General features: G+C 43.6%; 2 protein-coding genes across 8 annotated transcripts in view; one reads left to right on the top strand and one right to left on the bottom strand.

Annotated features, from left to right (window-relative positions):
- NARF (nuclear prelamin A recognition factor) overlaps window positions 1-12,981 on the bottom strand; it is a 27,098-nt gene extending 14,117 nt beyond the window's left edge. Inside the window, exons 1-6 of one of the 4 annotated variants that reach the window (XM_083725907.1) lie at window positions 12,667-12,981; window positions 10,552-10,725; window positions 8,661-8,741; window positions 6,780-6,923; window positions 2,897-3,029; window positions 1,646-1,780 (exon numbers count right to left, since the gene is read on the bottom strand). In XM_083725907.1, coding sequence (XP_083582033.1) covers window positions 1,646-1,780; window positions 2,897-3,029; window positions 6,780-6,923; window positions 8,661-8,741; window positions 10,552-10,578 — 520 coding nt within the window. In that variant the 5' untranslated portion in view covers window positions 10,579-10,725; window positions 12,667-12,981. Of the gene's footprint in view, window positions 1-1,645; window positions 1,781-2,896; window positions 4,884-4,930; window positions 6,129-6,779; window positions 6,924-8,660; window positions 8,742-10,551; window positions 10,726-12,174; window positions 12,533-12,666 lie in introns of those variants that run through there. The other 3 variants (XM_083725909.1, XM_083725908.1, XM_083725910.1) reach the window with 3 other exon arrangements.
- CYBC1 (cytochrome b-245 chaperone 1) lies at window positions 10,845-27,506 on the top strand. 4 transcript variants are annotated; one of them, XM_083725986.1, is made up of 7 exons: window positions 10,845-11,225; window positions 20,511-20,647; window positions 21,924-21,965; window positions 23,180-23,253; window positions 23,693-23,789; window positions 24,608-24,752; window positions 26,569-27,506. In XM_083725986.1, exons 2-7 carry the CDS (start codon window positions 20,563-20,565, stop codon window positions 26,738-26,740), a joined length of 615 nt encoding a protein of 204 aa, XP_083582112.1. In that variant the 5' UTR covers window positions 10,845-11,225; window positions 20,511-20,562; the 3' UTR covers window positions 26,741-27,506. The 4 variants fall into 4 exon arrangements, with proteins under 4 accessions (XP_083582112.1, XP_083582109.1, XP_083582110.1 ...); XM_083725983.1 differs by lacking the exon at window positions 10,845-11,225 and adding an exon at window positions 19,261-19,350; XM_083725984.1 differs by lacking the exon at window positions 10,845-11,225 and adding an exon at window positions 19,344-19,907.

Raw genomic sequence — 27,506 nt, 5'->3', positions numbered from 1 at the left:
CAGTACTATGCATGCAGGAGTGGGATCTTCCCCCAAAGACACTCAGATTTTTAGGAATCACCCACTTCTTTTTGTGATGTGGATGATACAGCTTTGACTATTCCAGGCAACCACTCACTTGCTGTTTCTGCATAGGTCCCGTTCAAATGACCGGGATTTCTTAGCAGTGCTTGAAACACTGCAGTTTATCTGCCCCAAAGTAGGCAAGTGGTCTTTCACTCACCAGCTGCAACTTAATGCAGAACCATAAAAGAAAAAATATATGCACAGACAGATCTGCAAATTAGGATGTAATTTACAGTCTTTGCCTTTCATTCCTTTATCTGCTCCCCCTTATTTCAAAATATACCTAGAGTGGAGTAGAGTCAATGTATTTCCTTCTGTGTGGTGCTTCCTGTGGCATGACAGGCAAATATATGTTGCTGAAAATTAGTACATTTCATCTGCATCTGAAGAGTGAGACCCGGACGGAATTAAGGAACATTTTAACATGCAAACCTCCTTCCAGATGAACTAGATTTCTGGCATGTTTACAAAATGATGTCTTTATTACGGTGTTGTATAATGGCACATTTGTTTGTTGAGCTGCAATCAAGGAGCCAATGTCAACGTCGCGGATATGGTATATATGTGTTGATCGGGGGTTGACAAGATCGTGCTAGTCTTTCTAATTTAGATTTATTATTATTATTATTTTTTAAAAGAAGGCCCTGGGAAGATGACAGGAAACCAGAACACATAGTCATGCTCCCTGATTGTCTTGCAGTAAAACCAACACATGCAAGTAATAGATATGCTTTTGGGTGGGGGTGATGGTGAGATATATTTTGCACCGTAAGCACAGTGGAGCAGCAGCACAAGACTTTCTATCAGTCACGAGTTTGGGGCTGCACACCACCTGGCTGCAGAAGTGAAACTGGCCCCATGCTTCGTAATGGAAAGACAGGGGATTTTCCTGGCCGCAGTATAATCCAGGGACCCAGAACACAGAAGGCAGTAGACTCAAAAAAGCAGAAACGAAGCTTCAAGACCTCTGTGTCTTCAGCATGCCTAAATGAGCCAAACAACATCCATCTGAACTGTGACCCCTTGAAAAGAGCTCAGCCCTACCCTCTAGCCCCATATTGATGACGGGAGGTTGGCACAAGTTAACATGGAGTTTTAGCCAGTGGGCTCTACCATAGTGGAGACCCCAGGAACATTCTGGCTGGCAGAATGCTACCAATGGCTGGCTGAGCACCTGGCTGGAGGACAGGTTAGAGTATCAGACTAGGATCTGGGAGAGCAGGGTTCAAATCCCCACTCAGCCATGAAACTCACTGGGTGACCTTGGGCCAGTCACTTACACTTAGCCTAACCTTCGCCGCAAGTTTGTTGTGAAGATGAAATGGGAACGTGAACTAGGCTGGTACACAAATGTCAATAATAGTAATAGTGGTGGTGTTTTTCAGGCCAGCAGCAGCAAGCAAAAAGGCCTCAAATGAGTTATTATGGAGGTGGAGCAGCTGCATAGTGAAAAAGAAGGAAGAACTCCTACCCTGTCCAACAAACAAGCCCATCTTCTGCTCTGGCCACTTCAACCTGACAGGTTAGGGATTCACTGTTCTGTAACACTTAACAATGTGCCTAAGACAGCCTTTCTCACCTGGGCAAGCTGAAGCAAACATGGGTATGGCGTGCTCTTCTTGGTTCTGATGGCGGTACCGTTGCACAAACTCCTTTTGGCTCTCCAGAATACTAAAATCAGCAGCTATTGTAGTGTCAAAGACATAATGCACTCCTAGAGGAAAACGGGTAAGAAAGGCAAACAATAAAACATCACCAGATTAATTTTCAGAACATGTTACTGTTTGAAAAAAACAATTAATTTTCAAATAGATATGTTGTTGCCTTGCATAAATTCTATACGTTCTCCAGCCTTTTTATTATATTTAAAAATAAAGAGTTATAGCTCTTTCCCATAATTGGGAAAGTGGTCTGAGAACCTATTCAACCAGAGATGCAAGGCACTGAACCTGGGACCTTCTGCACACAGAGCACTTGCTCTACTACTTAGATCTGGTCCTTAAGTGCTGAAGGGACATGGGAATCACGCACAAGAACACAAAGGTGCATGAGAGGCAGAAGCTCATTCCTGACCTCTGGAATCCCTCTCCTTCTGGTGTTTGAAGCACCAGTGCTGGAGAACTGTAACACAGCAGCGGAGGAGGACTGTGCATCTCGCAGAAATGCATACAAGGCCCCCTTGCAGATGTTTCCTTGAACTGAGGGAGGTTTGATGAGGTGGTTGGGTGGAGGCAGCAGATACCATCCTGATCTTTCTCCCTCTAGGAGAAGAGCCATAGCTTAATGGTAGATGATTTGCTTTGCACACAGAAGGTCCCAGGTTCAATCTTTGGCATCGCCAGGCATGGCTGGCAATGTCTCCTGTCTGGAACCCTTTAGAACTGCAGCCAAATACTGAACTAGATAGACCAATAGTCTGTCCCAATATAAGGCAGCTTCCTGTGTTCTTGAATGTACATCCCTGCACTAGTTGATGATATGCACAGGAATCTCGTGCGGATTCTAAATTCCACACTAGAGATAGCTTCCTTCCACATCCCTCGCTCAGTTGCAGCATAGCAGACTTTTACATTCCCTGTTTATAAGCAATACCCACAAAAAACTTCTCACCCTTTCTTCACTCTCCTAAGTGCCCTGTTATATCACAGTGTGTTAATGACTGAGGTCACACACCCATCCATGAATCCCTTGCTCAATTGTTTCACAATCCTATATTTTACCAAGCTGACACATGCTGTAAAAGTTTGCCAAGGAAGCAAAATGCAAAAATAAATAAAAAACGCTGTGTTTGGCTTTTTTTTTGTTTTTTTCCTCACCATAACAAACCTACCAAGACTTTTGAGGAAACCACATAGCCTCTGGGCTGCTTCGGTAACAGTAAGACTGAATTTTGCAGCAAAATAAGGCAAGGACTGAGGACATATAGACACTGCCAACACTTTGTGTTTTGAGGTATCACATTTCTGGAAAACAATACACAACAAAATATACAGGTGCATTACAGCAACAGTTCAGGATATAGTTTTTGCATCAGATGACTTCCTTGCATTGTATTAGTTGCTCTCTGACATAGGTTAATCCAGCTTTTCAAAAAAGCTTTCAAGGAAGTGGGCAATTTTCCATCTCATGTCTCCCTCTCCCACCCACACCCTGCTTTGTGGGAAATGGAGTATTGTGCTGAAGAAGCACTGCTTTCGCCCACCTCCAATATTAAGGAAAGGGGAGAAAAGAGGAAGACACCTTAACTGGCAATTACTACAATATAGCAAATTGTTTCTTCACACAGGGAAACAGTGCAAATGTTACAGTAGCAACTGGTCTCCTTTCTATCTCTCTCCCAAACTGCTGGTGGTAGCAGTGAGCGGCCATTTTCATTTCCCATAATGCCCCAATAGAATGTTGCTTTGGGGCACTGTGTGAGATTCAAATGGCGGATCCCCACTGTGGGCTGATATTTTGATTTCCCATGGTGCCTCTGGAGCACTGCTATATTGGAGGCACTGCAGGTAAGTTCAAATGGCCAGCTACCACCAGGTAAGCCTCACCGTTGCATAACCTCCAACATTTCTCTGATGAAAATAGGGAGGTCCCATTCCATAATGATAATTTTACTATTTATATCCTGCACATTTTATCAGGTTTCCCCAGCCACGCTGGGCAGCTTCTAACATATATCAAAACATTATAAAACATTAAACTTTTTTTTAAAAAAAACTTCCCTATATGCAGAGGTTTTCAACCTTTTTGAATCCATGGCTCCCTTGACCAACTGCCTTCTTTCTATGGCACCCCTGTGGGGCTCAGGAGCCCAGTTATGTCACCCCTTCCTGCCGATTTGGCAGTCTCTCATGCTTTTTTGAACACCCTCTCCCTTGTGGAGTGTTCCCTCAGCCTCTTCTCCTCTCTTCTCTCCCCTCTCCTTGGGAGTCCCCTGGGCAGCCGCTTCTGCCGCCCCTGATCTCTGAGGTCCCCACCACACCACACCCCAATGACAGGTACCTCCTCACGCTGCCCCACAGGGAGCTGGGCAGAGGATGCCCCTAGCCTTACCAAAGGTGAATGTGAGACCTTACCTTGGGAGGCAGCAGTGACGGCAGCGGGGCTGCTACAACAAACAGCTACACAAGTTTTTGGGAGGCAGAGACGTGAGAGAGCATTAGAGGAGGGAGGGGGAAAAAGAGGGACCGAGGCTAGTGGCACCCCTGACGTCATTCAAGGCTCTCCAGTGTGCCACTGCACAGTGGTTGAAAACCACTGCTATACAGGATTCCCTTCAGACAGCTTGGGGGTTGGATAACTCCATACCCTCCAATATATATCCAATGAAAATAGGGAAATCCTAAGGAAAAGCGGGACATTCCAGGATCAAATCAGAAACAGCGGCGGCCTCTCTAAAAGGGACACTCGGAAGGTCTGCTGTTGCTACTGCTCCTACCACCACCAGTTAAGCCTGCAGCCAGAGGCCCACCATAGTAGAAGGGGGCCTAGAAGAGGCTACTTTGCTGAAGGACCCCTTCAGAACTGGCTCTCTCCCTTTGCCTTAAAACCTGAAATGGGCACACAGCAGTCAAGTTCACACAGCTGAGGAGACACAGTGCAGTGGCCTGGTGATGGAACTGATGATGCCCTCTTTCCCTCTAGATACGTCACTCTCCAGCGTGAAGGATCTTGGCTAGCATTTTGATGCCAACATCATCATGCGGATGCTGCGAAAACCTTGAATGCATGAGCAGCGCTAATCCCATAATAAACACCTGTCTGGAAGCACCCTCTGTCTTCTGACCTTAAGAGAGCTAAAGGCAAACAGCTAGACAGAGCTGTGAGTTTTGTGACTGGAAAGCCGCATGGTGCTTCCTCCAACCACAACTCGTTAGGAAATGAAATCACACTAAAATAAAGAGGACTATTGCTGCAGCAGGAAAGAATATCAGCCAGAGAACAGAAGTCACAAGTGCTGTCTCAGGAATCTATTAAAAAATTGCTGCCCTCTTACACAGAACAGAGCTTTTAATAAGGGGAAGGATCTAATCTGTCACATGTCTTAACTGAATAAGAAAATCTCTTGAAGTTTTCAGTCTGCTCAAAATATATAGGGCATTTAATTCTTTATTATTATTATTATTATTATCATTTTTAAAATGATAGCACTTTTGGGGTACATTTAATTGAAAAGTCCAGTCAATACTGCACCTGTATGACACCTGCGCCTGCAAAATGTGTTGGTTGTGTTTGCATAGTTCATATATTTCCAAGTATACACATTTGTTATTTTTAGGTATACACTTAGAGTATCTGAAGCGTACACCTACAAAGCCTAAGGTATGAAGCAATCCCTGCCATAGACTTTCATTTAAGGATAAGAAACAATAGGAGATCGTGGAGAGAAAAGGAGAAAAAGAAGATCAAGCAGATAAGATGGAGAAGGAGAATAGGCCTTTTAAAAATGATAACCAAGGGAGAGCTGTCTGGATGTCAGAAAGGAACAAGTACCAAAGTTAAAGAGAGATCAAAGCAAAAATGCAAGGAGTGGTGGTGGTGGTGGTGGTGAATATCGGGCAATATCTAATACACTTGTTCTGTAATCAATTACTACTCTCCCCTCCTCTTCCTGCATGCACCCTCACCAAATCTACTTCAAAGGGTTGAGGGAACATCTAGAACAGATGTAGGGGATGTAGCAGGGGGCGAGGGGGGGGACAGGGTAAGGAGAGGGGGACAAGTTCCACTATGCAGCCCAAAGACCATGCACTAACACAAGAAGGGCACAGAATACTGTCCACTTGGTTTCAGAATAAGATTGCCAGAAGAATGAAGAGGATAATAAGGTGCAGAGAAAGAAAGAGGATAGGTAAGGCAGAGCCAGGACATTTTTTTCCAGCTAGAACTCACAGGAACTCAGTTCCGGCACCTCTCAGATGGGCGCTATTGCCATTCTAAGAGAATGAGGAAGGCGTTCATGGTGAATTCCGGCACCACTTTTTCTAGGGAAAAAGCACTGGGTGGCGCAATTAATGAAGAAAATATCTGGATATGAAGTTATCTGCAACTGAATGGCAGAAGAGAGAGGGAATCCGTGTCAAGACCTGACAAAAGGAGAAGGAAGTGTACAATAAAAACCAGAAAGGCATCAGAACTTATGATGGAAGCCAAAGATTTTAGATCAGAGACGGTTGAGACCAATAATCCCAATAATGTCCCAATAACCCAGATGAGAAATAGAGAATTCACAAGAACTGCAGAAAACAGATAAAAAGGTGGGTGTTGGGATGGTTAAAAAATGGATGCCAATGAGACTGAGCAACAAGCTGGATCTGTGGTAGGAAAAAGGAGAGAATGAAAAATGCCACCCAGACCGTGTGCCTGAGGGAAAGGAAGGGATTATACTATTTCTAAGGCTTAAAAAGGAAGTCGGTGATCTAGTTGGGAACAATGCTTTTTCTGAGGACTAAAACAGGAGAAGACAGGCAGGAGATGTTTCATAAATAGGTAAAAGGAGAGGCTGTTAAGTAGAGAAGACATGAGAAGAGCTTTAAAGTTGGGAATAAAGAACCCAGAGGATTAAAATGTCTCGAAATAAAGGCAGAAGACATGGAGCGAGAGAACTTGGGAAAAGGAAGGGGGGATTCATGGGAATAAGAAATTGTTTCCATCTTCCATGTTAAGATAGCATGTTTTCTTCATACGCATGTACCTGCAAGCACCATTCCTTTTACCTTATTGAGGTTCAGTACATGGAAGAGCTCTTTCTGATTCTGCTGGAACACTCGGACTGCTTCATCGGATGTTATGCAGTTGTCACAAGCTAAGCAATCGCTAAGGAATATTTTAGCGTTAGCCAACTTATGGAATTCACTTTTCTGTAAAGGAATAACAACAGCAAGTCAAAGACGGAGCTAGCTTAATTATTCTCAAAATGGTAAGGAAGGCTTTGCCAACATATGTAGGAGCTTAGAGGCTGATGCTTGAATTGTGGTAGAAAAGGTAAAGGAGCCCATAATAAAATCCATAAGCAGCCCCTCTTCTTGACACTCCCGTCCTCACTGTCAGTCATGGCTTCTGAAAAAGTTTTCTGAAAATAGTTCCTATGAGGCCAGGACAAAAAGGAAGAAGGCAGATTCCCCTCTGCCCTGCCCTGTAATTCAGGTTATTGTGTTTTTTTCTTATCTTTAACCTTCACAACAACCCTGTGAGGTAGGTTAGGCCTAGACACAGTGATCAGTCCAAAATAACTCAGTAAGCTTTGTGGCTAAGTGGGGGGTTTCAATCTCCACATCACACTGGCACTCAAGCATATTACCCAGAAGTAAAATAATACTATTTTCAAGAGATACAAGGCAGCCATACTTAGCATTTTTATATAGCTCTTGTATTTGTCAGTAATACAATTATATGCCCAAGTACAGATTTCTCTACACCTGTGAAGCCCTGACAGCTAAGTGGCAGATATTGAGCCTGACTACTCTGGGAGACGGGGATGGGGGCAAGTTGCTCAGCAAAATACACTCCTAGCCCCTAGACAAATGCGTGGGGTTCGGCTGGCCCTCAAGAATACAAAAGTGAGGCACCTCTGGCATTATGGATAGCTTGTAACCCTGTGATGATAAGAATGGCAGCTTCTCTTTTATTTAACAGATTGTTTTGTACATAGAGAAATGTTTCAATTATTATTTTTATTTAATGGCAAGTACTGTTGTCAATTGGGCCGCAGGTAGCGCTGTGGGTTAAACCACAGAGCCTAGGACTTGTCGATCAGAAGGTCGTCAGTTCAAATCCCCGCAACGGAGTGAGCTCCCGATGCTCGGTCCCTGCTCCTGCCAACCTAGCAGTTCGAAAGCACGTCAAAGTGCAAGTAGATAAATAGGTACTGCCCTGGCAGAAAGGTAAACAGCGTTTCCGTGCGCTGCTCTGGTTCCCCAGAAGTGGCTTAGTCATGCTGGCCACATGACCCGGAAGCTGCATGCTGGCTCCCTTGGCCAATAAAGCGAGATGAGCGCTGCAACCCCAGAGTCGGCCACGACTGGACGTAATGGTCAGGGGTCCCTTTACCTTTACCTTACTGTTGTCAATGAAGCTCTCCAAATTAATTTAGTGCAAGAAGCTGAGGAAATGACATCTTAGATGGTTTAGGTGAGCCTTTGCCAACCTGGTGTCATCCAGATGTTTTGCACTACAACTCCCATCAACCCGAACTAGCGTAAGTGTTATTCAGGGAACTCAAAATGTGGAACCTTAATTGCAAATCCTCTAAACATTTTGGAACGTGCATTTGCCTTATGGAACATCTCATCATTGGGATATTAACAGTTGCAACATTTCAACTGTGTAAAGCACTCTAATAAACACACAATCTAACCAAAAAAACACAATGTTTACCAGAAACCAGCAGTGTGCAAGGAAAGAGGGGGACCCGCAATGGCTCCAAGACAACAAAAGCTTAAGTTTAAGAAGACTGGGAACAATATTGGGAACGTAATATTGGATGTAATCCTATCCTCACACACCTGAGGGTGAGGCCCATTGAACCCAAGGGTCTCACTTCTGAATAGACATGTACATATAGATTATATTGCTAAAAATTAAACCAAAAGTGTTACCTCTTCATTTTCATCATTTGAGTTGAGAACATCAGCTGGTGTATTTTGCCGTTCTTCATTCCTCTGTTTATTACTACATTCCTGAAACAAATAATAGACTTTAGTTGGGAACGAACAAACAAAATCACTGATCAAAGCAGCTGCCCAGAACAAGATGGGATGGAACATTGTTACGCCTACCCTCATTTTGTGGGAGCTACATTTTCCCAGTACAGCAGAACCTCGGTTTTCGAGTGTCTCAAAAGCCAAATGTTTCAGATTTCGAACGGCTTCCGCGGCATGTTTTTGAATTTTCACTATTGAAATTGACATTCTCCCTTTGCGCCTGGGTTGTCAAACATTTCAGAAGTCAAACGGTCTTCCGGAATGGATTACATTCAACAGCTGAGGTTCCACTGTATGCTTATAACAGACCAAATGACAGGCAGAAGTTGACATGTCTGATTATTGTTGTGGTTATTTAGGATGCTTTACATAAGTAAAAAAGAAAAGAAAAAAAGATAAGCCTGTGCCCCTAATCTCAACAGAGAGGGTGTCAAGTGGGGGCGGGGGAGGGAAGGAAGAAAAGACAGAGGAAAACAAACCAGTCTAGTTAGAAGTCTAGGTGCAAGTCAAAGTGGAAATGAGTGAAAACAGAGAAGCAGAGAACTCAGACATTCATGGTTGACAGTCCTGAATAATAATAGTAACAAATTCTGTGTTGAAAGAGAAAAGACTCTTGGCGTACTTTAAGCCTGCAATATTATTATTATGACCATCTTCTCCAGTCTATAATAAATGCAAATCTTTAATGTGCTTTTTTGTTTGTTTTGCTGCAACAACCCCCCTCTGCAAAGTATAAGTTATTATTCCTGGGTCATAAAAACACTCTAAACACTTAAGGCATAGCTTTCCGAAAAGGGGTATTTGTCCTCCTTAGGTGGCTTGACAAGATGGGGAAGGTGGTGCAAGATAGGCTGCCCTATCGAGCTCCTGCGTGCACAGTACATATTTTCAAAGTTAAGCCATACATACACAGAGGTACTGTTTGTGAGCAAGTTTGGTTCTCGAGAGGCCCCGGGGCAAAATGCAAAGCCACAAAATGCAAAGCCAGCACATAAGTGTATATCTAGGAACCTGAGCACTCAGCCCTGTCAAAGCTAACTGATAATAAAGTAACTAAGAAGGTGATTTGGAAAGAATCAGCAAAATGGCCACAGAAATAGTAATGAAATAGCCTAAAATATTGTTAAAAACTTGTTATAATACAGCACGGCTGGCTGCTAAGATAGTGTAGGACTGACACTGGAAACACCTTTTCTCCTGCAGATAAGAGGGTGATTGCTTAAAATTCTGAAATGGACAGACTAACTGACATATTTCATTGAAATTGTGAGGCAAGCAACTTGATTGAAAAATGGACTCTTATTTCTTACTAGAACATGTCAACAGTAACGATACATACCTGTTTTTGTATTTTCAATAGTACTGATACTTAAAAAAAAAAATACTGTGACTTTCCCAACTCCCTGTGTATGTAGAAGGACTGCCTTAATTTAGAAGGGAATCTTAATCTATTTGAGTGTTGGGACAGGTGACGTGATAGTACTCCTCATCGCAGCCTAATAATAAGGTTCTACTTTTTAGATAAAAGCAAAAGGTGAGGAATCCAAAACAAAACCCTTACATTCAAGTAGTCTGTGAAACTTGCTGGAATCCTTTGAATGCACACTTGGAAATATGTCTCACTGGGTTCTGTGGGGCTTTCCCCAAGTTAAGGGTACACAGGATTACAACTGCAAAGCCCAGCACTAGGCATGTTTACTCAGGAATAAGTCACACACAGTTCAAGGGCACCTACTTCTCTGCACATGTGCAACCTTAGAATTATATAAGGAAATGACCGACTCACCTTTTTGGTGCAATTTTCACACTTCATTTGGAGGTCTCTTTGTGTCGATTTTCTTTGGTGTGTGGTTTATATGCTGCTAAGCCGAGCCTCACGCCAAATGTTGCTGGATCGCTTTCTTATATTGGCATCCAAGAGATGTAGAAGAGGAAGCAGATGCCTCTGCTTTTCACCTGCCTGAAACAGAAAAAAGCACAAGAAAAAGCGAGATGGTGGTTGCCCTTTACTTTACACTGCCTTCCAGCCCTCTTATAAACAATACTTCTTTTTGAACAAGGCTTCCTGGAACCAATGAGAAACCGAGAAAGACGGACGTCTTGACTGCTCAGCTGACAGCCCTACCTCTTTCGCTTTTGAAAGGGGGAAGTTTTTGATCCTTCAATACTGCAGAACTAACTAAAGGGCACTAAGTGCAGTCAACTTATCTGACACGGAAAGGCGATCACAACGCAATATGTTTCGTGTCCTATCAGTGATTAGCTCCAGCGTGGCGTGTTTTTATTGTACGATATAGACAATGGCAACAACGTGCTTCTCTTGCCATGAAACCAAGACAAATATTTAATTGGATAGCCATAATATGTCTCTCTGGAGCTGAGAGAGAAGGAGAGAGAAAGGAGATGGTTTTCAGACATCGTGGCAGGAGCACTGCATGGATGAGACACAGGGTGACACAGGTGAGTCAGGAAGATGCACAAGTGTGTGTGTGCGCACCACCTCAGATATATACAACTTTGTCTTGCTCAGGGACTATAAGGAACTTGGCAAATCCTCTCCCATATGGATAGCACAGCTTCCTTTCAGAATGTAGGGTGTGAAAAATGCAAATCAAGAAGCACATCTCTGGGAGTTCTCTAAATGCCCGCCACTCAGTTTGACATGTTTTTACAACAGCTGCTTTCTCTCCCAAGGGCTCAGAGCCCCAGGCTAGCAATTGCCCTTCACTTCTGCCTTTAAAGGGGTTCTCTATTATGTGCATTTCGAGATGATGCTACCAATGGCTACAATTCCCAGGTATCCCTTCTGCCACAGAAAATGTCTGGTGCCCTTAATTTCAGAAGCTCACACACCCCCCTTACAAAGGGGAAAGATCTAGTACAGTTCAGCAGTCTCCATCATCTCGGAACGTTGGTTGGTGGTAAGAGTCATTTATGACAACTCATTGCTTGCCGGCATTTATTTAGCACGTGGGAGGTACCTAAGTGAAGAATTACACACACACACACCCCACTGGAATATAAACGTTCCCAGGGTACCAGGGCTGCTGGTACCTGCCTGTTTGCTACAACCAATATCATCTACTGTTCCCTGGCCAAGTCTCTTTTACCTCTGGCCAGCAATAGCCAAGGTTAAGAGATGCCTGGACCAACTGAGCGGTAGATGCAATGGATACCTCTGGGGGAAACCCATCCGTAATGCAAACATAATTTGGTGCACAAGCTCATCATACGTTCAGAAATATGGAGCAGAACGACCTGCCCTGGTTCCCTTAATAACGACGGCTATTTATGCCACATGTCCTCATGGGAACCAGCGGGCTTACCCACATGCATGCATAAGACACGTCAGTCTGTCTGCACGACAAAGCAGCCCTGCCTTCAGCCGCCCAACCCTAAACACGTTTACCTGCAAGTAAAGAGCCGTTAAACCATGCTTTGGATCCCAGCTAAACTGGCCTCCCATGCTCAAACCAGAAGTAGATCTCCTGCGTTCTGGGGGGTCTCCTTTTCGGTTTAAGCATTTAATAGCTGCCTCAAAAGAATAGCCAAGCCTGGTTAACAGTTGATCTCAGGGATTACATAACGAGACTGGCTGCGTGTGTGGCAGTTTGTGGGAGTCCCGGGTTCTGATCCTCCTTAATGGAGACTGGCACAAATTCAGAGCAATCTACTCCTTATCATTATCGTCATCATGGCAAATTCCGCATAAAACCCAGCAATTATAACATCTTAAGCAACCGGCAGACAGGCACTGCTTCTCGCGGCTGCGGATGCAGAAGAACCGGGGGGGAAACCCCTTAAAACATGAACAGGAGCCACGCTTCGCTGCAACAGCAGGACGACCACCATGCAAAGGAATGAGGGGGGGGGGGGAGGGAGAAAAGCAGAGGCACCGTACCTTGTTGCAAAACTCACTTAAGTCACAAAGGGCATCCCTAGGAGAAAGGAAACCTCGCCAGGGCAAAAGGCTGGTGCATGAGGCTAGGACAAGAGAGGAAGCGGGGAAGCGGCCCAGGACACGAGCGCGGGGTCCTGAACGGTTCCTAAGTAAGGTGCAGAGAGCTCTTCTTTTTTCCTCCTGTTTTTGGGATAGTCCTGTTTGTCCTCCCTCCTCCTCCCCCGCCGTTTGCAAGCGTTCATTGTAGACTTGAGAGCTGTCACGTAGTCCCAGGCATTTGGGTGGAAACGCGGGAAGGGGGGGCAACGCCCCCGTGCGGCAGAAAGGTGCAATTTCAATATGTCCTCATGCACCGTGCTATGGTATTTTTTCTCCCTAGCTGGCTACGCCAGGAGGATGGTCCATCCGAGGATTACAGTATGATGCCAACAACAGCAGCTGGGTCTCACGCCCGACTTTGATCTCTCCCCCCCCCCCCGCCCATTAAATTCCGTTCTGTCATTGTGCTGTCGGCTTCTCCTGTGCTTTTTTTTTTTTAAAATCAATCTAATCTATTTCAGACTGCCAGCCGCCAAGGATGCTTCAGGTGCAGAATATTCCTGTCTGCTGAGCTCAAGGAATTTGCCGAGATGGCTTTACCATCTCTCATATGCTTGTGATGCTCCGTCTTTTCCTCTGCTTGCTGTTGCCAACCAATAGCAAATGCCCAGAGGTACTAACTTGAAAAAAATATTGGGAGAGGGAGCAGACATGCCCCACCCTGCATAATCGATCACAAGACGTGGCACATGCACACCATTTGAATGACAATGCCCCTCAACTTGGGGGGGGGGGCTATTTTATTGGGGAGGGCAAAGGGACCTTGCCCCTAGGAGTCAATTCCTATGGCAATGCCAGAGGCCTGAAAGCTTGAGTTTCTTAATTTCTTCTGGAGACAATCGAGGATATGATTCTGACTACTCCCACTCCACCCCAAACGTCCTTAACATTTGAGCTTCAAAGCTGTTGTGCTCTTTAGAAAGGCTCCTTTCTTTAAGGGTATTATTTCTTATTGGCACTTATCTGATGCAGGTCTAGGTGTACATTGTGGAAGAAATTACTTGGAAATATGCATGTCCCCCAGGAATACATTTTAGATCAGAAGGTCGGTGGTTCGAATCCCCATGATGGGGTGAGTTCCTGTTGCTCGATCCCTGCTCCTGCCAACCTAGCAGTTTGAAAGCACGTCAAAGTGCAAGTAGATAAATAGGTACCGCACCTGCGGGAAGGTAAACGGCGTTTCCATGCGCTGCTCTGGTTTGCCAGAAGCGGCTTAGTCATGCTAGCCACATGACCCGGAAGCTGTACACTGGCTCCCTCGGCCAATAAAGCGAGATGAGCGCCGCAACCCCAGAGTCGGTCATGACTGGACCTAATGGTCAGGGGTCCCTTTACCTTTTTTATCACAAGAACATATAAACGTCCTGCTGGACCAGGCCAAAGGCCCACATAGTCCAGTATCCTTTCTCACAGTGGCCGACCAGATGCCTATGGGAAGACCACATGAAGGATATGAGCATAATAGCACTCTCCCCACAAGTGCGTTTCCAGCAACTCATGGCAACCAGGAAGGCTGATGCGATTAGAAGAATCACATATCCACCCTTTGTCATCTTGCCCTTGCTTAATGCTGTTTCCCAACACAGAACTGGGCAGAGGAACTTCTGTGTTCCTTGGAATTGAGTTCATGAGTACTATATTTGATAAAATAAAGCAAAACAAAACAAGACTGATAGGAAAGCAGATTGAAAATTTGACATTGGATTTTGTTCACCAGTAATTACACAATTTTTGAAAACTGGAGGTATTTTGTTTCATTTTTACAAATAAGTGGTAGATAAATTTTGTTAAATAAATTGATAAAATGTAAATTGATAAAATGTTATTGATAAAATGTTTGTTCTTCATAGCATTGAGTCAATACATCATTTTCAGTAAACCTATTGAGAACTACTGCTTTTAGATTTCATGTTTTAAATTCATAAAGTGATCAGTAGGTGTTAATGGGCATTTGCCATCCCACATATACACAGAGATGTTTTGCATTTCTTTATTTGACTTCCAGGACTTCATTTCCTTTGGTTATATGACCAGTGACCCTGAGATAACTTTTTCATCTAGAGCATGCTGTACTTTATTACATGGGTAAGAATTTAATCAGAGGCTCAAGTGAGTTGAAAGTAAGGAGTCCTAGAAGGTAGAATATCTCTTGAGGTATCCTATAAAATGTTATATCGGGATTGAGGAATTTTCTGCAAGAACACAACCATCCAAGGAGTGCAGAGGAGCTGGACAAGGGAGAGTAGCTAAAACATCCTGGATTTTCAAGTGTAAACAAGGGTTGTTGACTTAGGATTGCAACTCCAGATCAATAGCTTATGAACAACCTTGAGCTGCTCTGACATGGAGAGGCTAAGTTGAGGCTGATATAAAACATCAAAAATAGAAATGTTTACTTTTTTCTGTCTCATCAATAGGAACACTTAGGGAAATTAAAATGGAATTGCTTGTTCATTGTACATAATTGTAGAGCTATTAGATGAGCTAGTGAAACTCTGTATGACATTATAACAATCCTGTTATGTTCTAATCGGCTGTATGTGAAGAAGCCCTTCTGAGATGCTATATAAAGTTCATATTTGCATCAAGCTCGCCATTAGAGTAGTTGTGATCTAATTTATGGAAATGCTGGGGTGGCGGCGGAATTACTTTCTCCAAGTTATTGTTGGTGATCTTTCTTTCTTTCTTTCTTTCTTTCTTTCTTTCTTTCTTTCTTTCTTTCTTTCCTGATATCTCCTGGTTCACTTGCTTAAACGGGTTGGGAGTGTTGTGAAATGTAACCTTTGCTCAATAGGCACTTCTAGGCAGGTGCACTTTGGACTCACGTGTTCTCTGGCTGCCTTATGGCATGCTGCACAACAGTCTGGTTGATCACATGCCAATGTTTCCATTGTACAGATAAATCTGTAAGCAATGTGTGGCTGTGGCCTGTAGGATGTTGGGCCCCGGCAGCACCAGCCAGCCCTGCCATTCCTAGATTGCATGCAGATTGCAGAAAGAAGCATCCGCTTTAAAGGCAATGAATGTTTACTATAAAGGAACAATTTTGGTCTCAAGACAGCAGACCTGTAGGAGGGTGTAAATGGAAAAGCAATGCCAGCCCAAGGCACTTTACTACCTGAAACAGATTCCAGTGCCCTCACTTGCTAAAAGGCAACACTTTTAAAACTGTTGCTGCACCATTTAGAAGCCAATTAGTGCCTTCATCTATTCCCCCATCAAGTGTTATCGGAAGCAGCCCACTTCACCCTCTGCTATGGAGGAAAGATGCTCCTTGAGATAATCTGGACCAAGCTGTTGAAGTTTACTGCCAAGAGTCTAACTAGTGAGTGGTATGATAAGTCCCTGGTTCAATACTTGTTGGGTGCAAGGCACTCTCTGTTCAGCCTTAGTGCATGCTGGGGGAACAGATGATGGGTTAACTGGTTTCCTAATTGTACAACAACAGTGTTAAATGAGGAGAGGCTACTGGAATACAAGGATAGTAATGCTGGCTTATCTCAGGCATGCAAATGAAACCAAAACACTTCAATTGCATAAAGCCTCAGCGCCTAGGACTTGCCGATCGAAAGGTCGGCGGTTCGAATCCCTGCGGCGGGGTGCGCTCCCGCTGCTCGGTCCCAGCGCCTGCCAACCTAGCAGTTCGAAAGCACCTCCGGGTGCAAGTAGATAAATAGGGACCGCTTACCAGCGGGAAGGTAAACGGCGTTTCCGTGTGCGGCTCTGGCTCGCCAGAGCAGCGATGTCACGCTGGCCACGTGACCCGGAAGTGTCTCCGGACAGCGCTGGCCCCTGGCCTCTTGAGTGAGATGGGCGCACAACCCCAGAGTCTGGCAAGACTGGCCCGTACGGGCAGGGGTACCTTTACCTTTACCTTTAGTAATTAGCACAGCATCCCTGTAAGGGGCTAGACTTGTCTGTTGACCTGTGGCAAGTAAGTACAGTATCAGCTTTAGGAGACCAAGTAAGATCAATGGCAGCCTGAACAACTTTACTAGCTTGCCTGCCTAGCTATCCCCATGAATTTGTAATTTGTGGATCATGACACAATTTGCTTTATTAAAGTTTTGAAATGTAGCTTAGATCCCCCCCCCCTTACTGTTACCTATGTTTGACTCATTATTCTCTCTCTGGAAAGGGCTAGAATACTACATGATTACAATGGAGTGAACCACCACACATTTCTGGTTTCCAGTACTTGATGTTAGAAATCCCCTAAATAAAAGGATAAAAGCATTGTACCTTGGCTAATTATATAAATTGATGCCTCTTATTCAGTGCCGGATTTATGTATAGGTGAATTGTACAATTTTAAATACCCGCCATGATCCTTGGCTTCACTCAGTTTTGTTTATAACACTCTTCCATTTTCTTCTAGTTGTGAGGGTGGGGGATGCGGAGGGGCCTCACAAGTGTAGTAGCCTAGGGCCTCTTCATCTAAATCAGGCCCTGCTCTTATTCCATGCAATGGCTTGAACTCAAGTGTGCTACTTGAGTATTTGTCTTCATATTGTCTCCTGGAAATGCATGCTAAAAGGTAATTATGTACTTTGTTCTGTCATTCTGAGAATTCAAATTTAATTTGTTAAATGTTCAGAAAAAGTCAGAAGCCCAAGGCAGTATAAGTTCCTCAACTACGTTTATTCAACATTTGGGAGTGACAACAGCTCACTCACAGGAAAACAAGAACCAAACTGACTGGACAACACAATAATAATGCAGAGCATGAACTGACCGTTGACAGTTGAAAGTGCATGCGCTTACAGTGGTACCTCGGGTTAAGTACTTAATTTTTTTGTTCCTGATTGATGGAGGGTAGAGAGTTTTCTGCCATTGCCCTTTTAATGTACAGTGGTACCTCGGGTTAAGTACTTAATTCGTTCCGGAGGTCCATTCTTAACCTGAAACTGTTCTTAACCTGAAGCACCACTTTAGCTAATGGGGCCTCCTGCTGCTGCCGCGCCACCGGAGCACAATTTCTGTTCTCATCCTGAAGCAAAGTTCTTAACCCGAGGTACTATTTCTGGGTTAGCGGAGTCTGTAACCTGAAGCGTATGTAACCCGAGGTACCACTGTACTTGCCATTAGAATGTTCCTTATACGATTGGTTAGAACGTGCCTTGTAACATAAAATGTGTTAAACCCAATACATAACACTCCCCCCCCCCAACTTCCTAACAAAAGGAACAAACATAGTCATCAAGGTGTGTCGGCCTTTTCCACTCCTGCTGGGACCATCGCAGTTCCTGTGCCCGAGTGGGTCACCCAGGAGGTTCTTCTGGTACCCACAGTCTGAGTGGGGCGGTCAGCGAGGCTGGCTCCAAAGGCGTCACTGCTGATGGAGCCACTGAGCATTGCAGCCTGAAAACGCCTTCTGCTGGGGTAACTCAGTCACCGGCAACCCATCTGGTTTCCACCCTGGCCTGGGCACAGAATTTCCCGAAGTACCCATTTCTCTGTCCTCTAGTTCCGCTTGAAGTTCCATGTTCGAAGGTGCCCTGGCTATGATCTGGTCAAGGTGTCTCTTCCAAACCAGTCCTCCCTCCAACCCTTGCAATGATACCAGGGACCCAACCCTGTCTTGGGCCCATAGTTTCAGACATACAGTGTCCCCTGAGGAGAACCCTCTTTGAGCCTCCAGCACCACAGTGGATGGCCGTTGCTCAAGAGCCTGGTTGGGATGCATAAAATCAAGGAGGGTAGTGAGCCTCCTCCCCATAAGCAACGCCGCTGGGCTCTGGCCGGTCACTGCTCTTGGAGTGATGTGTTTGGGCCAATAAGAACTCCGCTAAATGGAGAGTCCAGTCTCCATGCACTATGCGCCTAAGCACATCTTTGGTAGTACGGACCATGCGTTCAGCTTGGCCGTTAGTGGCCAGGTGAAAAGGAACGAAACGAATGTGGCGGATTCCATTCTTGGTTACAAATTTTTTGAATTCTGCCGAAGTTAAAAGCGGTTCCATTATCACTCAGAAGTGTGTCTGGCAAGCTGTGTGTCGCAAATAGCTTCCTGAGCGCATTTATAGTCGCTCTAGCCAGTTTGTCTTCCTATTGTCTCCTGGAAATGCATGCTAAAATGTACTTTGTTCTGTCATTCTGAGAATTCAAATTTAATCAAAGCTCCTTAGTACGGAAACTATCTGATGATTTTTTAATGCTGTATTTATGCCCAACTTCAATTAGACTAACCAACGAGGATTCAAGGGGGAAACGCCTCCTCGAGACGAGCAAGGAGCTACGCCGCCTCCGTGGTTTTGTGCGTCTTCTCGTGTGGGACAAGGAGACATAGGAGTCCATGCAAAAACTTCATATGCAACAACAGTGAGGTGGGGGGGGGGGGGAGGCACAGGCTGCTTTTCACTGCGGTGCTGCGAAACAATCGCACATCTACCCTAAAAAGAGGAAGAAGATTCTCCTCCGCGAGAGCTTTCCGCTAGATATAGATCTATGGTGTTCAAGGGATACGCTCTATCTCGCTCTCTTTCCCCTGTCCTCTCTATGGTTGACTGTGTAGGACTCTCTGGTTTACGTCTATGGTACTGGAGCGTTTCCCGCCCGAAAAGAAATTGGGAAGCGACGTCTTAGGTGAGCCAGAGAGAAGGAGGGTGGAGGCGGCTGCGCGATGGGAGCATCGGGAGTGGGGCGGAAAAGGAGAGGGCCGAAGACTGAAAAGGGGGTGGCAGTTAGTGGGAGCGAGAGGGCGAGTTGGGGGGCGGGGAGCGGGACCGGAGACCACTAACGGGCTTGTTAACGGGGAAAGAAAGTGGGGTTCGTCTCCTCTTGCATAGTAGGAGAAGGAGGCTGGGCAGGGGGGACCTGGTGTGGTCCAGTTCCCAGAACTGTTTTCTGACTGCATAGCACACACACCACAAAAATGGTCAGTGGAGAGGGATAAATGCCTACGCACACTTCCCTTTTTGTCCCCTCCACTTTTAAAATCATGTGCGTGCTGCTCAATAGTGATACTCGCAGCGATGCAATTATGCACAAGGCAGAAAGTGAATGTTAGATTTCTTAAGTGCTTTGGTGGGGTGGGTTTTTGTAAAAAATAAAAAAAAGTCACGAAGTGCTTTTTCATTTAATGAAGTTGACGAAACTGGAAAGCTCTCTTTCTTGTCTCGTGCTTGTGTTAAAAGTAGAAGGTGCGGCTGCCAAGTCGCAATTTGCCTCTGTTTTATAATATTGCCGTACACTTCCTGTTTTTGCTACAGTGTGATCTTACATTGGTTCTGGTGGATGTGTTTTTGTTTTGGGGGTATTATAGATGATAAAGATGGACGACTACTGTAGTTGCTTTCTTTACCCACTCACCCACCCACTTCATTTGTGATATTACATGCCATAGTGTTCTCTGAATATAGACCTGAGAAACTAGTGTGTGGTTGACCTCCTCCTAACTCCATATGTAAGAATAACCATTCACTTGTCCGACTTTCTTAGCACTTAGATATTGAGAAAGGTATAAAACAAAAGTTTAAACTTTGGTTTTAAAAGTTGGAAAATTGAATGTAGGCTCTGTTAAAGTTAAACTAAGCATAAGAATATTGAGAGTGCACATTCTGCTTTAAAGTACACTAATTTGATTGGCCTAGCAGGTGTATGCATTTGTACTTTTCACAGGATTTCTACACTTGATAATAAAACACCACATAAATTTAACATGGGACTGAGGTACGCCTCAAAGTATGAAGGGCAAGGGTCTGTAAACAGTGTCTCAATTGGTTTTATTCCCTGTCATTCTGTAGGCGGCTTCTGTGAGTATTCAGGAGCTCTGTAGATTTGCCCCCACTTCCCAAGATGTATATGTTGGTTGAAGACCACTCAGACTCTGTTCTTCATTTGACGAGATCACCTGGTATCAGATCTTGGTCTCTCCTTGTAGGTAAGTCTTCAGTTTTGTATAGGCTGATACTCCCTTTTTTAAAAATGAGTTAAAACAAACCTCTACTAAAACAAATCCAAATTAAAAGCTTGCTGGACAGCAATAGTGTCCGGTGTGGTGACATAGATGGGACATTGCTGCCCTCCTGGCTTCCAAACACAGTCTGTTCCCAACACTTACTGAAGGGGGAGGTGTCAGGATCCAGGTTCAGTGTGCCGGAACATGGTGGAGCCAATCCGCCACCAACCATTACTAGTTAGGCCAGTAAGCACTAGTGATATGCTCTGCTGCGAAGCTGGGAGAATAGCAATGCCCCTCCTTTGCCGCTGAACTGGCCACTACTACTGGAGAGGACATTTTACTTTTGCCTTTATGGCCTCTTAGGCCAGGGAAATCTGTGGTGAATATAGAGAGTGAGGCTTGGATTTCATGTGATGGGCAGGAACTTTTAACCGGTGGGATTAGATTTTACAGATTGATTGGAATATTACAGTAGTTTGGTTGCAAGCCAATATTCCATAACGTAAAGGGGGTCCAAAGCTCAGTAACCTAAGGTTGTATCCACCCACCCTTTATTCAGAGTAGAACCAATGAAAATGAATGATTATGGCTATCTTAGGCCCTTGCATTCCCGGTGGTTCTACCCTGAAGAAAAGTTACTTGAATACAACCCTATTTCCCCCCACAGTATTTTTCTGCTCCACTCCCACCAACAGTAATTGCAACTGATTCTGGAAATCCTCAGTAGCCAGTAAGATAATGCAGTTGTTGCAGATGAATGCATTTGGTTTGCTATTGGTATTACACTATATTTCCAGCTGTCTTTCCATGTTACACATTATAATCTTTGAGAAAGTCCTCTAACCCTAATCAAGACAGATTGCAATGGTCTTCCAAAAGACCACAGGGTGATCAGACATATAACAAGTTGTAATACACGACTGGAAAAACTCTGAAGGTGTTCTGAAAGTTTCATGATGATATAACAGACTTAGTCATTAGTGATGTCACACAACTGGCCTAATTTGATATCTGGCTCCTTATTCGGATTTCAAGTAAGATTTTATTCTCACTTGCCTAAATGGATCATTTTTATAGTGTTCAGTGGAATAGTTAACTCAGATTTATTACTATTATTATTTACGAAAAATAACACTGAAATTTAAAAGGCCTGTCAGCACATGCATAAAACTTGTTTTTCTAAGAGCAAAGTGCTAAGAATATTTAAGTAGCTGAAAGTAAATTCTAAATTCATTTATCTCCTTTCTCTTTCTAGGGATCTCCTCTGTAGGTCTGGCTGCTGCTTACTATAGTGAAGGTAAAGCTTAATAATTTTGCTAGAAGCTTTTTGTTGGATCTTAATTAATTAACCGAGGAAAACAATGAAAACAGTTGAACAGTAAAAACCCAAGCAACTTGATTAAACCCAGCAGTAGCTAATAAAAATAATTGTAGTTAAAAGAACAGTTTATATGCCATATTGGAAAATAAAGTTGGTTAAATTATTTGCCTGGGGCTGAAAGGTCATCTACTTCAGTCCTGGGTGAATCTCATGGGGAGGGCCTTCTGTCGTGGGGAGATGGGAGGGGGCAGGATCACAGCTGAAAAAGGCTCTATCTCTTTGCACTTAGCTTCAGAGCACTCCAACATTAAGGTTTTGAAAGCCTGTAAAAAACAGGATCTTGCTTAAAAGGGGGATATCTGCATTTGCTGCAAAGCTGTAGCTGACAGAAAGTTGAATGCCTCTGCCTGGCACAGTGTGTGTAATGTACTGAAATAATTGTTTCATTACCAAACAGGTGACCTCTATAGTTTACAAAATGTGTTTGCTTTTACTGTTCTTGAGTTTATTTATGAATCTGTTCCTATGGAGGTGTCACAAAGCAATTTACAAAATAGTAAAAATATATGTACAAATATACATATACAGCAACACTTAGAACAAATGCATATATACAACAATTAAAAACAATGATATACAGCTGTACGTTGGTTCTTGAACGCACTGGCACTCGTACGTCTTGGCTCCCGAACGATAGAAACCCGGAAGTGAGTGATCCGGTTTTTGAACATTTTTTTGGAAGCCAAAAGCCTGACGAGGCTTCCATGGCTTCCGATTGGCTGCGTGAGCTTCCTGCAGCCAATCAGAAGCCGCCCTTTGGTTTCCGAACGTTTTGGAAGTCGAATGGACTTCCAGAACGGATTCCGTTCAACTTCCAAGATTCGACTGTGGTTTAAAACAATAGCACACACATATTCAATACAGATACTAGCTGAGATAAAGAGCTTGATTTAGAAGGATTGTTGAAATAAGATACAGTGGTACCTCGCAAGACGAATGCCTCGTAAGACAAAAAACTCGCAAGACGAAAGAGTTTTTCGTTTTTTGAGTTGCTTCGCAAGACGAAAAATTCGCAAGACGAAAAAACTCGCAGAACGAATTAATTTCATCTTGCGAGGTACCACTGTACTAGTTATAAGGGTGGGTGTGGTTTAGATGTTTGCAACTAATTTGAAATATTTTCTGTTCAGACAGCTTGGGATGGAAACTCTTTTATCTTGCCGGCTGTCTCTTCGTAGCTGTGCAAAATCTGGAGGAGTGGGAGGTAAGCAGTGTGCTAGGAATAGGAGCCTTCATTGCCTTAGCCAAATGCTTGCTCGGATTGCTTTGTCCATACTGCTTTGTTAATGCTGCTTGTCAGTGTCCCAGAAAAGGGCCAAAGCAAGTTCTCAGTTAATCTACCAGAGTATATGCCGTGAGAGAAAGCAAAAGCATCTTAAGCCTTCCTGTAAAAAATGTGAGATTTGGTAGGTTTCACTTTGGGAGAAGGACCTGGGAACAAGCTTATTTGGTGTAATCCAATAATGGGACAGCAATGAACATCTGTTATTATGTATTTACTTAACTGCTACAATAATTGACGTTAATGGTAGGACACTTATCCTTGCTCTTATTTTTGCCTTTCAAAAAAGCAATTATTTTCCCACACTCCCACAGTTGATTCTATGCTGTGATATGGTGGTTGGTTTTTTTTTCCTGCATAGGAAGCTATATTTCAAAAGGATACAGGAAAAGTTTTCCTAAAGACATTCAACCTTTACAAGAAGCTGCTGACTCTGTCAAGGGCAGGTCACGAACAAGGTAAAGCCACAAATGTAGCAGTATGACACATGTGTTGTCCAGCAACCAAATATATACCGTCTCGAGTCCAGGACTGTGTGTACACTGTACTAATGAAAATCTGTTAGTTATGGGGAAGGGTGAAGAGTTTATCCTGGACAATGAAGAAGCTAGCACTAGGATGTTGGGAATCTAAGCTCAGTGTCTCATTCAGCTTCTGAAGCACAACCCTTTCAAGACATTGTTGTGGAGTCAATTTTTCAGTGTCACAGCACATACATATGCTTTAGAACTGCCTTTTAGCGTTAGGCAGGCTCCCTGACTAGACCATTTTAGACTCGTGATAAAAATGATTTTATTTCAGCAAGTCTATCCAGATTCATAAATGAGTTTTACACACTTTTTAATATTTGCTGCTTTTAACTTTGTATCACTGATGAGTGTTTTATATTTTATGTACATTGCTTAGAGAGTTTTTTAATTAATGGTTTATATATATATATTATTCTGAACAAACAATTTTTACTGCCATAAGGGTTAAACATTGGGTTTATTGTTTTTAATGGATGTTGAGACTGAGCTTGTAAGAAAAAAAATTCTGTGCCACTAATTATTGGTGAAGGATTTGGAAAAGCTAACTTTCCATTGCCTCAGTTGCATTTTCATTTAGTTCTGTTGGTCCTTAAAATAATGATAGGCAGTTGGCAGTAACATAAAAGGAAGGCTGGACTGTTTTTACTACTGTAAGTGTAGGATATGGGAGTGTGATGTTTCAGAGAACACAGCAAGTGTTGCTTGGGATCACAGTGCTAACAATAATCTGATCCTTTGTCAAATAGTGGTGGTTCCATTGGATGAAATTCGAGCTGTGAATGTGGAAGAGGAGAAAGTACGCTACTTTGGGAAGGGCTACCTAGTTGTCCTGAGATTTGTCACTGGGTTTTCACACCCTTTGACGCAGAGTGCAGTGATGGGCTGCAGAAGGTACAGTATGAATTTTCTCTTCTATGATGGTTCAGGATTTGTGAGAAAGCATCACTGAACCTTAGGCAGACAATATGACTTTCAATAATCCAGTTGACCTTGTGCCACTTACAGTTCTTGAGTTGGGGGATGCGGGTGGTGCTGTGGTCTAAACCACCGAGCCTTTTGGGCTTGCTGATCAGAAGGTTGGCGGTTTGAATACCCATGATAGGGTAAGCTCCCATTACTCTGTTCCAGCTGCTTCCAACTTAGCAGTTCGAAAGCACCAGTGCAAGTAGATAAATAGGTACTGCTGCACCGGGAAGGTGAACAGCATTTCTGTGCACCCTGGCTTCTGTCACAGTGTTCTGTTGCGCCGGAAGTGTTTTAGTCATGCTGGCCATATGACCTGGAAAGCTGTCTGTGGCCTGAAAGCAAGATGAGCACCGCACCCCATAGTCGCCTCGAATGAACTTAACCGTCCAGGAGTCCTTTACTTTTACCTTTTCTTGAGTTGTATATGATGGCCTCAGTTGCAGCTGGGGCAGCAACTTCTTCTGCACCAATTGCTCACAGTGGAAATAAGCCACGAAGCTACTAATTTGTATATTTTGGTTGGTATTTAACAAGCTGGATTATATTTTCATGATTGTAGTACATTCTAATCTATACTGCAGTTGATGAACATGTTGCATGCATACTGTTCTGGCACTATGAACCCTAGGTGTGGATAACATTGAAGCTGACATGTAAAAAAATAAATTGAGACAGTTCTTCAAAATCTGAGTTTAAAAAAGAAAACGTAAGAGCCCTGCTGAATCAGGCCCAGTGCGTATCTAGTCCAGCATCCCGGTCCCACAGTGGCCAACCAGATGCTGACGGGAAGCCTGCAATAGCTCTTGATAGCTTTATCCTTCTTGAATTTGTCCGAATCCATTTTAAAGCCATCCAGGTAGTGAATTCCATAGTTCAACTGTGTGCTGTTTGAACAAGTATTTCCTTCTGCCCTAAATCTTCTAACATCAAAAATAATTTGGATGTTTTATTATGTTATCTTGTTACTGAACTTTCTATACAACTACAAGGACAAGATTCTCTCTGGATAGAAGTTATCATTCTAAGAGCTACGGAGCCACATAAGTAGCTACCATTGAAAGCACCATACATATTAAATGCCCTTTAAGCCTTGTGCACCCACAGCTCCTTCACTGCTCCCTTAGCATGAGCTAAGAAACAAGGCAGGGTGTCTGTTAACTAAAACATCCAAATTAGGAAAGCATGCTTATGGCTTCCAAACAAGGCAGGATAAGAAGCCATGCTTTAATGTTGGCTTAATTATCCTGGCTGGTTTGAAAGCCATTAATCATAATTTGCTGGTTCAAACATAACAGGGAAACTAACTGAGACTTCCCAGCTTGTTTGGTTGCTTGTGTGAAGGGAGGAGTGAAGCAGCTGCGTGTGGGGGAACAAAGCATGCTCATGTCTTCGCTTACTAAGGGAGATATGCTTGTCTGCATGCAACCACTATGTGATTAGAACACAAAAGCCTTGCACATTTTGAGTACGCACCCCAGTCTGAGAGCTTAATAAACACCATCAGGACCACCGCCACCATTGCCAGGGGAGTAATGAAGCTAATGGGGAACACAGTGTGAATTGCCCTGAGCCCAGCATCTCTCCTGCTCTGTGGTCGGGCCTGAGTGGAAGGGATACTTAAGGAGTACTTTTAATTTTGCTGCCTCCACCACCCCGTGATATTTTGTATATTTTGTGCACTTTTGTGACCACCTCAAGTGGGCACATGAATTGCTAACTCTTGCTTGTGCCTTTTCAACAGTGATGTAGAAGCTGTGGCCAAGCTCATTACTAGCTTTCTGGAGCTGAACAAAGTTCCAGCAGACAAGTATATTGAGAACAGCAGTGAAACAGATGTCAGTGATGAAGAGGAACCCTTCTCGGAAATCTACGGTAGCAGCAGTTTAGAGGGACCAGGAGAACCTGATTTTTAAAGCCTTCCTTTCATCCCCAGTGAAATGAATCTTTTATTAGAATTTCCTTACATGTGGTTTTAGAGAAACAAAACTGAGCAAAGCTATTGGCCTGGTTTAGATGATAACCTAGGACAGCCTTGAATTTGAGCACTTCCACTTTACCTCTGTGTGCGAGAGAGGAGCGAAAGCTTTTGTTTTCATGTTAGAACAAACCAAAGTTTTGAATTGCATTGGGAATTGTGACCTGTCTGAAACTATGGTTTGAGCCGGATTGTTGGCGCTGTTGTTGTTTTTTTTTTTTTAGAACAAAGCACTGTTCATAAATAATGTTGACCTGTGGTTTTAAGTGTAAGCTTTCACTCTCCTCTTGTGTGTGAAGGAGAAGAGGGACAAGGGGAGCCCAAGGTACACCGCAGTTTGTTCCTGATAATTTAAACCATGGTCTAGATGATCTCTCGAACCCAGACCTTTATGTTGCCTTACACATATGTCTTCAGAAGACTTGATAGCTCATTGGTGAGAGACTAGTATCTTCATTTTTATATTTTGCCACGAGTTTGGTGACAGCAGATGAACTTTCTATTACTGCTGTACAAGTATGGTTTTTATGTGTGAACATTTTAAACTTTTTTTTACTATTTTTCAAAGGAAATTTCCAGTGTAGTAATAAGATATACAAACTATGGATTTTTTTTTTAATTTAAGAAACCCCACACAACAATGGAAGATCTTTTTGCATTTTGGGCTGTAGGTACGAGTCCAGCCTTTCAAGAGGTTACTTTTT

The sequence above is a fragment of the Podarcis gaigeae genome (genome assembly GCF_964106915.1).
Source record: "Podarcis gaigeae genome assembly, chromosome: 2".
Classification (NCBI taxonomy): Eukaryota; Metazoa; Chordata; class Lepidosauria; order Squamata; family Lacertidae; genus Podarcis; species Podarcis gaigeae.
The sequence above is the reverse complement of the archived record's forward strand: the minus strand, read 5'-3'. Positions and strand labels throughout refer to the sequence as shown.

Coding starts and splice junctions, on each gene's coding strand:
- CYBC1 (XM_083725986.1), top strand. CDS start 20,563: ATGTATATGTTGGTTGAAGACCACTCAGACTCTGTTCTTCATTTGACG. Junction 23,790..24,607: donor AAGGGCAGGTCACGAACAAG/GTAAAGCCACAA, acceptor TTTGTCAAATAG/TGGTGGTTCCATTGGATGAA. Junction 24,753..26,568: donor GCAGTGATGGGCTGCAGAAG/GTACAGTATGAA, acceptor CCTTTTCAACAG/TGATGTAGAAGCTGTGGCCA.